This window comes from Rattus norvegicus, chromosome 2 (assembly GCF_036323735.1).
Source record: "Rattus norvegicus strain BN/NHsdMcwi chromosome 2, GRCr8, whole genome shotgun sequence".
NCBI lineage: Eukaryota > Metazoa > Chordata > Mammalia > Rodentia > Muridae > Rattus > Rattus norvegicus.
This window is the reverse complement of record NC_086020.1, coordinates 150620531-150633517: the sequence shown is the minus strand read 5'-3', so window position 1 is coordinate 150633517 and position 12987 is coordinate 150620531. Positions and strand designations below refer to the sequence as shown.

The window sequence follows — 12987 nt, the reverse complement described above, 5'->3', positions numbered from 1 at the left end:
ACTTCTCCCTCTCTTCCCTCTCCCTCTCCCTCTCCCTCTCTCTCTTTCGGGTGATTTTTCAATAGCAAAATCATCAACAACAGAAAACCCTGAAAATGTTGAAAATACAACAGCCAGTGAACAAGAACACTTGCAAACAAGCTCAAAGAAGAAGTGCTGCTGTGGTCCACATCAGCTGCTGTGAAGACAAGCATGGCTATGCACATGTTTTTTGCTACTCAAGTACCTGTGAATAGGCGAAAATTTAAATTAATTGTATTTAAAAAGCAATATTATGGAAACGCCCATAATAAACAGCAAAAGCTACATCCTACTGCTTGAAATGATTAAGGCCAACTTTCTAAAACCCTGTTATCGTTATAATGCTCTATGATAAACAGAAGGTGCACTTACCAGACTCCCGGAGAATGTTATGGGCCTCAAAATCAGCTTGGCGTAAAGTACTGAGCACCCCTGTTGTCAAAAATGTTGGAGTAACATCTGTAGGAGGTTCTTTAACTGGTGGGCCAAAGATATAGACAACTCTAGATGGAAACAGGTCAGAGAAAACATGCTGCTGTGAGAAACTGTATGTGGGACTTTCGATCATCTCAGCACAGTTCAGGGTGGCATGTTCCTATGGATTTGGAATTCTGGCTTTCCCAATTCTCTCCTTATCATTAACACAACTCTTCCAAGTTAAACCTAACAGATGCATTTCAAGTTTCTGTACAAACTAAAGTCAGAAGTCTCAAACAACTCTTGTTGGTTAAGCAAATAATATTCATGAAAAAAACTGGATAGAGACAATCATTCTTTATTTGATAATATATACCACACTAAATATAATATTTAGTGATTCTTTGATAATATAAACCACACCAAACTGTCAAAGTGTTAGCAAAAGGAAACACTTTGAATTCAGGGAATCCTAATTAAATTGGCATAGTCAAGAACAATAAAGACAGATGATACCTCATTTTTAACCACTGTCTGTGACAGGGTAATGATCAGACACACAGGAGAGTTCTGCTTAATTCTCAGACAATTAAGATTTCCCCAGTGGTTACTAAGCATACTGTCATAACTAATGACATAATCTAAATATTAATCTAAACTTTGAGGTAGCATCTTCCATATTTATGATCTGATGAACACTAATAGTTAAGTCCAGCTTTATCTTACAATGAGAAGCAATGATAATATTTATAGAGGTAGGACTACTACTTTGAGAGATTATATTCACTTTACTGCAAGTCAATTTTACTTAAATCTGGACTGTCAAAAAGAAATTTTCTGTAAGCTTTTCATGGTCTGAATTGTAGCCTGATATACAAATTACATTATATACAAATTACATTTAGTTAAGACTAAAAGACATGTGATTATTTTTGTTTTGTAATAAATAGACAGTGGCTGTTATTCATTAGTGGCCTTTTTTATTTATTTATCTTTATGCGTACACTGTGACTGTCTTCAGACACACCAGGAAAGGGTATCAGATTCCATTACAGATGGTTGTTAAGCTACCATGTTGTTGCTGGGAATTGAACTCAAGACCTCTGGAGGAGCAGCCACTGCTCTTCACCTCTGAGCCATCTCTCCAGCCCCATTAGTGGCCTTTTTTAAGATAAGCTACTAAATCTGCATTTTTCTCCCTCCTTAATTCCAGCAGAGACGACTCCTCATCCAAGGATGTACTACTGGGATTCTCAAAATTCTCTATCGGTGTTTACTTTCTCTACCCTGTGTTCTTGTTGGTATTTGTGTAAGAGAATCTGGTGGAAAAGTCTTCCTAAACAGACTATGGAGGTTCAATCTAACCCTTAAACATTGCCCAATTTTAATTTTAATTTGCTTTTTCCAATAACCACCACCACCACAAACATTACTGTTTCAAAGCCATACGCCAGTTCTCTAGGCCAAAGACATACCAGTTTACTATCACCTTAGTTATGGCTTCTATTGCTGTAATAAAACACCTTGACTTATGGCAACTAGTTATTTCTTTCTTTTTTTTTTTTTTTAACAGAGCTGGGGAACTAGTTATTTCTTATACTTCCAGGCAACAGTCCATCATCAAACAGACAAAACCTGAAATCAGTAAGTGATGCAGAGGCCATTAAGGAAGGCAACTTACTGGCTTGCTCAGCCAGCTTTCTTAGAGAACCAGGACTTCCAGCCTAGGGGTGGCACTGCCTTCAATGGCCTGGGCAGTCCTACATGAAACACTATTTAAGAAATGCACTATAGGCTTGCCTATAGGCCAATCCTACGAAGTCATGTTCTCAGTTGAAAGTTCCTCTTCCCAAATGACTCTAGCTGATGTCAAGTTGATATGAAACTAGCCTGCACAGAGGTCTCTGGCTTTTTTGGATGCATATATGTCTTATCACATGTGTCTTATCACTTGTCAAAATCCCTTCTCTCCCCTTGTCATGAGGATCCCAGGGATCTAACTCAGGTCTTACGGCTTAGTAGCAAGAACTTTTTCCTGATGAGTCACCTAGCTAGCCCCCCCAAATTTTTTTCAATAAGTTTTCATGACTAAGCAAAATAATTATATTGTGATGAAGGATCAAGATATAGGATAATATTAAATATTCCCCTAACCACAGCCTAAGCACAAGAAAAAGGCAAGTTAACCAAAGCACATTACAAAGAGATGTGAGTATACCACTCTCATCTCCTATCTTACTTACGTGAATAATGAGGCCTTCTAATCTTTCATTAAGATTATTCCCCACCACACTTCATCCACACCCTCATCTCCTCTCCACCTAGGAAATATACCTGTTAATGTTATGACACATTCGAGGTATAAGTCTGGCAAGGAAAATAAGAGATTCCCAGTCAGGTTCATCTTTACTGGAGATTCCACACACATAACTATAAGAACGACAGTCACCCTGTAAAAATAAATATAATCAACTTTTAACAGTTAAGTAAAAAAATGAATCAGAAAATGTTTTTTAAAGTGATATTATTAGTAGTAATTTGTTTTCTGCTTTTAAAAATATATCTGAAAAGTATATTCTACATATTTGTCTAGTAATACAAGTTAGGTCCTAAACCAAAATCCTTCATTAAATCCCACCTGGATCAATTCAGAAATAAAGAAACCATCATGGACATTTCAACAATTTATATGAAACATGCAGGAGTCCACTTGAAGTCATTCCAAATGGCTGTCCAACTATCGCAAACCAGCATATTGAGTTTGACAGGCAAGATCTAATACCCATATTTAACAATTGAGTAAAAAAGTATTTTGTTTAAAAATAAAATACTAACTTATAGATAAATGAATGGAAACAATGTGAATATTCATCAATAGAACTATAAATTACTATATATACACAATGAAGTGCTATTCAGTCAATTGAAAAATGAAATCCTCTCCTTTGTAAAAATAAGGGTAGAACTCAAGATTTTGATATTATGTGAAGTAACCTGTATACCAAAAGACAAGAAGCACATGATCACACTCATAGATAGAACTTAAAAAGTTTATCCTACATAAGTTGCAAGTACAATAGCGGTTACCAGGGGCTGGAGAAAGTTAGGGATGAAGGAGGTGAAGAAGGATGAGGGAAGGGTTGATCAAAGATACAGTTACAGAGTTATCGTTGAGCAGTTTAAACACATGGCAATAGTCAATGTTTTAAGAGCAGACTTAAGCATAACACAATTTACGCACGCATCAAAGCATCGCAGTAGCTGGAAATGGTAGCAGGAAGGCAGTACTCCTCCCCAGCATAGATCTGCACTTAAGAGATAACCTCTAACAGGACAAAGGCATACAACAGGAGTCTAAGAGGGGTGAGAGGCCCAGTCTAGATAAGGTCTATCCAAGGTCTATCTGGTACTACAAGAAGAAGTATCTGAGGGGCAGCAGCTCTGGCTGACACTGCCTATTTGCCTACCACACCTACAAGAGAACAAGACACTTAGGACACATGCTTAACCAGTGCTCCACCTGCCATGTGTCTAAGCTACAGGACTCAGAAAAAAAGGACTGGTCCAATACATCATCTTTCTACAATGGTGGGAAAAGGGGTGGGGTAGAGGCACCCAGAGCCCATCAGATGCCCTGGAGCTAGTTATGAAGTGGTGTGAACAGCCTGACTGAGGATCTGCTCAGGTCCTCTGAAGAACAAATTTCTTAGTCACTGAGCTACACGCTGCCCCCACCCCCACCACCCCAACTTTTCTTTTCCTTTTTCTGTTGAGTAAGGGTGCGTCACTTTTTCTTTTAACAACATTTTAGTAGATTTTTTAGGGGGAGTCTTCAAGATATGATTATTTATTTATTCTTATTAAAGATTTGTTTTTGACTGGACTAAGACTTAGCAGTCTTAAGTAGATGCTCTCCATGACGACAGCCTATGTGTCTTGTAATCCTTTCTGATGTTTTTCTTCAGCTTCCTTCACTCTCTTGGCCAATAGTTTAACATATCCTACAGTGTCCTCCTTGTTCTTCAGAGCAGTAAGTCAGCATTGTGTTACAGGACAGATGGAGTAACAAGAGGCTGGATCTTGGTGGCTTTGGTCACGGGCTTCTTACCTTCTTTGAGGGCTTTCTAACAACATATTGATAGACATCATCTTCTTTTAGAGACTGAAAGCTTTCTGATTCCGCTAGTTCTTTAGTTTCTAACCGATGAGGCCCAATAGTGTCTGTCACTCCTGGTATCCTTCTCTCCCTTTTTTTTTTTTTTTTTTTTTTTTTACAATAACCAAATTGAGAACACTCAGATTGCTATCTACTGCATCCACAAACAGACTTGCACTTCTGCTCTTCAGTTCTCCTTGGTCTATAATAAAAATACCCCTTACTCCACAGCAGGCACACTCTGCCATAGGTCAAAATGCCTTGTTTCATGGAAAAACTTTACTTCATTTCCACCATTGGGTCAGACCACAGAACGCTTCATCCTGACACAGCCAACCACCTAGAAACACTACAAAAAAAAAAAAAAAAAAAGCCATTCTATTTTGCCTGTAGTTCACAGTAGTTATTTGATTTTGTTACATTGGGATTTGGGCTTGTTTTTCCTTTGCTTTGCGGTTGTTTTTTGGTTTGTTTTCGTTTTTTATTCCCCTTTCTAGTTATATAAAACTGATCATGTATTTTTTCCTCACTATTAGAAAACCTACTTTTGGTTTTTCTTTGCTAGTTTTTTAAAACAATCTCTTGTTCTTTTCCCCTTTGCAACATTCTTCTCTATTTCTTATTCTTTTCTTTTACATAAGCTTATTTCTTATGACCTTCCCTCTTCCTTGCCTCTTCCTTTTATCTCATTCACTATTTATTTTCCCTTTACTGTAAATGACTTTTTTGATTCTATGGCATACTCTACAATAGTTTTTGCCGTTTTTCTCTGTTTTATCATTATTGTTGATAGATTAACAGGTTTATTCAATTTTAAGTGTCTTTCTGTATCCTGTACCATTTGATGTTCATATGCTCACTTTCTTCTGTAAATGGTACTAAGACTAGAACTCTGACGAATAGGCTGCTTGGTCGGGTGTGCTGTCACTTGCCTATAATCCAAGCATTTGCGCCATTACATATAGACTGAGGCCAGCCTGGACTACATGAGTCCCTGCATGCACACACATGCACACACATGCGCACACACACACACACACACACACACACACACACACACACACACACACAGAGGGGGACAGTGTCTTTTTTAAAAGATTCAGACTCCTCTCTTGCTAAACACAAACGTACTGAATGAGGTGGAATGTCAGAGGTAGTCTTCAAAAATCAACTAATATAAATGACCAATGACCTGAAATACAAATAAGTTGACAGAATTCCTTCTAGGACCTGCAGGGCATAAAAGTATTCACATAGAGGAAAAAGCAAAAAATGGACAAAAATGCCAACAATAAGAAATATTTACTAAGGAAACAACCTGAAAAACAAATTAGAAATGATAAGGATAGTCTCAACTTAATCAAATAAAAGACACAAGACAAGTAACCAACAGAGTACAACAAGCAGATTAGAGTAGGTGGAGAAGCCCTAGGAGCACAACATTCAAACATCAAGAAAGAAGTAAAAAGGAAAAGAACATGACATTGTTCAGGAACTGGGAAGAGAAGAAATATACTTCAACTTAATCAAGTTTACAAATAGTACGATGGTTTGAATGCAAAGGACCCCACAGAATCACAGAATTGAATGTTCTGCTCCTAACTGAAGGAGCTGTTTTTGAGAGGATTCATTGGTTTTATTAGTGTCACGAGGAGATGCTTGTTTCCATTTAAAACTAACAAATGCTAGAGATGACTCAGTGGTTAAGAGCACTGGCTGCTGCTGCAGAGGACCACGTGTAGTTAACACCACCTGGAACTTCAGTCCCAGGGAATCTAGGTCCCTCTCATAGCCTTCAAGAATACTGCATTCACAAGATGCAGATGTGCATGCAGGCAAAACATCCAATACACACTAAATAAAAAATTTTTTAAATCAGTCATCAAACAAATACCTCAAATGATTATCTATCTTAAAACATCTTTGAAAAAAAAAGCACAATGGGGAACTATTTCAACTCCATATCTCACAGGAGCTACAAATAGACAAGTTTCTTTAGTAAACTCTCCTAATAGTTTAATTTTTAACTGAGTGGTGTGGTGGCACACACCTTCAATCCCAGCACTTGGAAGGCAGAGACTAGCAGATCTCTGAGTTCAAGACCAGCCTAGTCTACAGAGAGACCACTGGGGTCTTAAAAAGCCAAAACAAAATTTGATTTTTTACTAGTGTTGTTTTAACTGTGTTGAGACTGAACCCCACATGTCAGATAAGAACTGGGAAATGTTTAAAGAAAACCAATCTGCACTTTAACTTTTATATTTATAAATATCTGCCTATAAATATCAGAGCAAAGCTGAAGTAGAACTTAATGTGGTGGTCATTTATCAATAGCATTCCAAAACCCAACTATCATTATCATCACAGAGTTTTATACCTAGAAAAGCAGAATAATCATAGTTTTGAAAGCAGTGTATCACAGCTAAAAGAGATGACACATTAAAGAGGAGATAATACTGGGCCTATATAATCTTCAATGAAAACCTTAGAACGCTGAGGGATAGCCAACATTTTGACACTACAACACAATAGTAGTTGGTTATCTACAAAGTTCCCACTCAAGTTACATGCAATTAAATTATAACAACAAAACCACAGGTAGGTGAGATGCTCAGGAGATACAGTAGCTACCTATGTAAGCCTAACCACCTCAGTTCAATCCCTAGAATCCATGTCAGATAAACATATATATGCAAGTACTGTGCCACATGTATAATCTAAGCACTCTTAGAGGAGATAGAGGAGATAGGAGACAGAGAGAGGAGAATCAGCTACCCTGAGGTAAGAAATGTGGCAGAAACAAGAGAACCTGCCTCAACACACAGGAGAGAATCAATGACCAAAAGTTGCCCTCTGATCTACAAAACAGACAGACAGACACACACACACAGTTGTATATGAGTATATATATACTGCGGTATATGAGTAGTACACACACACACAAATGTCAATGTTTTAATAAGCTTATGATTTTGTCACATATGCTTGCAGACCAGAAGCTAAACATGTACACATTCATCTGATGCCTTCTGGCAGCTAAAGAACAGGCTTCTCAAGCCACAGTACATATTCTAAGTGTACAGATAAATAAGACCTGACCTTTGATCAGCAAACTGTGAAGTAAATGGTTCTCTGAAAGTTTTGCTTTGACTATAGGTAAAACAAAACAAAATACTAAAGCTATAAAATCTATGTCTAAGTGTTCAGTTCTTATAAGTTCATTCACTCCACAACCATCTATATAATAATTTTACCTTTCTAAATTTAGAATATAATGTCACATTTAATTCTCCAAAGTAATTTCAAATTCAAACTTTGTAAAAACAAGCAGCAGAAAGTCATATCCCTGTAAGTGAGATCATATAACTTACCTGCACACCCACAGTCTTAATTGGCAGCAAGAAAGCATTCAATGAATGCTGACTTGTAATTTCCATGAGTTTCTCCTGGTCCTCTTCTGTTGTGCAAGCTTTGACTCTTTGTAACAGTGTATGAGGCTGAGAAAACCAGACAGACATTTTTGTTCATGTTGTAAAAAGTCATCATCTTATGTACCTGTACAGACTAGTTTTTAACAGTAGATCATGTAGAATATGCTATGCGCTATACTACAGCAGAAATTCATCTGTGGAGTAAGAAATATAAATTAAATTTATATACACTGAGATGTTGACTTTCCTGCCACCTTTTGTGCATTTTGTGTCATCACCTTCCCCCTTTTATCTTGCAACTTTTGCTCTGTAAACTGGTGATCCTCCCAACTCATTCATCTAAACCTTTTTGTCCTTTTGGCAAAACAATCATTTTTAATGCTTTACATTTTGTTAGTTCTCAAATAGTAATATTGTTGTCATTAACTATTTTGTGCAGTCTATGTTTAGGTCAGTCTTACTCATTTATAACTTTATTTGCTTACCAATCCCTTGTAGAGCTAAGTCTGTCTCACAGCTTTTCCTAAAGCCAGTGCTTTATTCAAGACTACCAAAGGCAGGAATTCTAGAAATGGGCAAGTATCAAAGGCCCCCTTACAGCCAGACGTAGCGCACACCCAGAGTCCTAGCACTAAGGAAAAGGAGGTAGAGGGCCATGACTGTCTCAAAAACCAATTACTATTTATATTTAGCCTCTCTTGTAGTGTTTGCTACAAGAAAGGCTAAATACTAGGAGATGAGGAAGAACTGAATGTAGGTAATGGACATGAATAATCAAAAGATGTAAAATTAATTGTTTTCCTACTTGTCTTAGACTTCAGTTTTAGTATTAGATAGCGGAATTAAAATATATTCAATAGTGAAAGTGTAAAATCCAACGTGAAACTTTATAACCTTAGAATGGTTATTCTAATTATACAGTTCACCGAGAGGAGGAGGCTTACAAGTTTTTTCTAATAAAGTTTATTTTTTAAAAAAAAATAATAAAAAGAACAAAAAATTACCCTCCCAGTTTACTTCAAACCATTATGAAAAAATACTGCCTTAAATTCCTCAAGCCAAGGGTTGTTGGTAGTAAATGCACTTATTTAGAAATGCCTTTATTTGAATACTTGCTTTAGTTTTTAAAACAACTGGGCATGCACCAGTCATCTCCCGGAGCACCTTGAGTTGTTCTGATTTTTAATTCCTCTCTCATCCTGACTGCAGTTTCCTTCCCTCCACTCTTCACACTCTTCTCTATCCTTGAATCCTTTCTTCATATGTTAATTTCAGTTGCTAACAGTTCTAGAATTCAACTATCTCAGTTTTTAAGTATCATAAAACAATACTGTTAATAGCTTCTCCTACTTTACTTCCTCATATTTTATTAGCAAACTACAGTATGCAGGGTCACTGAGGATGCTCTGCTAGTTATTTATAACTTAGTGGGTCATATGGCTGTGTTCTGTTCTTTGTAAGCTCTTACTGTTTTGAAACTCTGGGAATTCTTTGGGAAACAGGGTGAAGATTATAGAGAACCTGTGTAGAACTTGCCTGACTACTTAGAAACAGTACCAATCCAGGTGGACCTCAAATGAAACTAACTTGCTATTTTCAATCACATAGATTATGAGTTAACACCTCACATCTGAGGGACTGGGAAACTGCTATACATTCTCAATTTATACCTAAAGTATTACTAAGAAAAACTGTGATCTAATTACAGACACTTCATGGCCCCAAGGTCTCCTATTTGGACAGTTTCTGCTCAAATGGAACTAGTGGAATGCTGTCTTCAGGGGAGCACACAGCCTTCTTAAATCGACACTTCTACTTCACTCATGACTTACTTTCTTTCAGTACCTATGAAAGAGCATCTGATGTAGCTTTTCTGGACAGGGGATAGGTAGTCTTATTTGCTTATCCAGACAGATCTACCAAGTAGTCTCTGTGTTATGATTTCTACATAGTCACTCCAAGTAAATATTGTTCTGAATTTTCAAACACAAAATAAATAAGTTCATTTTAAAACAAGAATATAACAGCAATCTATTTTGTCCAATGTACTGACTAGATGTCAAATAATTTATTACCTTCTTAACACTTGCAGAAAAATCAGCTACTATTTTCAAAATATTGTTGGTTTCAGGAAAGTCTTTACAAATATAAGGTTCTTCAGCACATATTACTCTGATTGCCAGGCCAGGACCTAAAGAACAACAATTTTGAATATAAAATCTATAATTTCAATTTTTTTTTTTTTTGGTTCTTTTTTTTTCGGAGCTGGGGACCGAACCCAGGGCCTTGCGCTTCCTAGGTAAGCGCTCTACCACTGAGCTAAATCCCCAGCCCTATAATTTCAATTTTAATAGAAAACTGATACGATCTCTAAAACATAAAACCCTTATAAAATTAGGATCTAACTATTATCACATGGTGTTTTGTTTTCTTCTTTTTATTTAAAAGTGTTAGGGTTCAAATACAGGGCATCGTGCATGCTAGCAAATAGTCTACCACTGAATCCTAGCACTCTAACTTTCAAGGCCAAAAATGTAGCTTTTTGGTAGAGCCAATCTTAAGTATGTACAAAGACATGAGGTTCAATCTAAAACTAAAACAAATGAACACAAGATATTTAATTTCAAGTATATATGTATTAATTTCCCATCCAAATTGACTAATCTATATATTCTCATAAAAATATTTTAATTCATACTATATATGGTAATTTACTGAAAATCTCTTAATTGAAGGAATTCTCTACCATACATGAATATAAAAACATATAACGAACATACATCTCACAGCCTGTTTAAAATTGAAATATAAAAGTAAAAATATTGTTTAATACAAACTTGTGAACCAGCACTTTTATTTACCAAATACGTAATAGTCATAAAGTAACTAAGTAAGTAAGCAAGCAAGTAAATAAATAAACAGCAGGGTACAGAGACTCCTCAGTAGTTGAGAGTACTAGGTTTCAGTTGCCAGCACCATGTATCTCAGGGGCTCTGATGCCCTCTCTTTTGACTTCATTAGGCATCTGGCATGCCCATGGTGAACACACACATGCAGACAGAAACACATGCAAACAAAACAAATCTCACACAAGACTAAAAAAGAATAAAAGGCATGCACAAGACCTGTTGCTTTACTATAGTATGGGGAAAAAAAAAACCCCTTGAGGTGTCTACATGCAAAATGAAACTCATATTCCATTAGTTGTTCTCAGTCTCATTACTAGTTTTAAAATAAGCACCCAGGGTTTGGGGGTTTTGTTATTTGGTTTGTTTTTGGTTTGTTTGTTTGTTTTCTGAGACAGGCTTTTTTTGCAGAGCTCTGGCTGTCCTGGAATGTAGACCAGGCAGGCCTCGAATGCATGAACCCAGAGCATCCAAGGCAACCTGGAGGTGGGAGTGAGAGGGATATCACTATTTTTTAAGAGAACCATTTTTTAAAAGACGCGATCTTTAAAAACAGAAGAGGAAAAAACAAAGATTTATTTTTTTTCCCATGGAATACACGAATACTCATGGTATAAATGGTAAAGTACATAGTACTCATGGTATAAAAATCCTAGATCTATAACTAAGAACTATGTAGAAATGTAATTAAAATATCTCTATGATTCACATCCCCATCTGGAAACAATGCTATATGCTAGACTCCCAGGAATTATATAGTACCTAAATACAAACAAAAAAGAGAATGATTCACATATGGTGTAAATACAGGAGACACTTCTAAGAATGTGTTCCCTGTCATTCTCTACCTTCTTTGATGTTACACAGTCCCTAAGAAGACAAACCATTCAGAATGGTCTGAACTGAATCCATATGACAGTCCACCAACAAACAAAACCCAAGTGTGTTTTTACCTGGAAAAGGATGCCTGGAAACCAATTCTTCTGGCAGGTCAAGCTCTCTGCCTAAAATCCTAACTTCATCTTTATGAAAATCTTTCAGAGGTTCTATTACTTTCCCCTATAAGAAAAAAAAAGGGGGGGGGGGACCAATTAAAAGATTAGACTATTATTTAAGATATTTTCACCTATGAGGCTTAGAAGGAAATTAGATTATTATTGAGTAGCACTCATAATCTTTGTTGAAGACAGTATAATCCTTACAAGTTTTATAAGAAAAACAAATTCCAATGCTGGAGAGATGGCTCACTTTTAAGAACTCTCTCTTCTAGAGGATGCAGCATCAATACTCAGCACACACACAAGTCTAAGGGTCTTACACACACAGTCAGTTCTAAGGGATCCAATACCCTCTTTCTAACCTCCACTGGCACCAGGCACACACAAAATGCACAGACATCCATGAAGACAAAACAATCAAACACATAAATTAAAATCTTTAAAAATAAAACGATAAGACCCATCATATCTCATCTACTTTTCACAGGATACAAGAAAGGCAATTGAAATAATGTTCACATTAATGAGTCCAAATGAGCTGGGTAAGGTGGTACACACCTTTAACCCTAGCAGTGGGATGCAAAGGCAGCCAGATTTCTGTAAGCTCTAGGTCTAGCCTGGTCTATACAGAATGCCTGTATTTAAAACAACAACAACAACAAAACAAATAAAATTTTTCTAAATAGTATCAAAAAATAAAAGGATAAGTCACAAAACAGTAAGAAGTAAATAACATGTATTTATTTCATGTGCACAGGCAGTTTGTCTATATATGTAACAGTTGTCTGCCTTTCAGAACCCTGGAACTGAAGTTACAGAGGATGGTGAGCTGCCTTGTAGGTGCTAGGAATTGAACTCCAGTCCTCAGAAAGCAGCCAAGTTCTCTTAACTGCAGAATCTTTTTGCCAGTCCCAAGAAAAAAATAATTCTAACTGCTATCAAATTAAAACTGAGTATATGAGCAAAGAAAGAGTATGAACAGTCATTTTTCCAAGATAAACAAATGACCAATAAGCATCTGAAAAAATTCTAGACATTACGACAGGGAAATGAAAATC

General features: G+C 36.5%; 1 protein-coding gene across 4 annotated transcripts in view; it reads right to left on the bottom strand.

Annotated features, from left to right (window-relative positions):
• Positions 1-12987, bottom strand: part of Gmps (guanine monophosphate synthase) — a 53741-nt gene that overhangs the window by 8047 nt on the left and 32707 nt on the right. For 3 of the 4 annotated variants that reach the window (XM_039102016.2, XM_063281587.1, NM_001024754.1), the window contains 5 exon segments: positions 11885-11990; positions 10101-10216; positions 7966-8091; positions 2773-2888; positions 394-524 (listed from right to left, as the gene is read on the bottom strand). In XM_039102016.2, the coding sequence (XP_038957944.1) occupies positions 394-524; positions 2773-2888; positions 7966-8091; positions 10101-10216; positions 11885-11990 (595 nt within the window). 4 annotated transcript variants of the gene reach the window in all.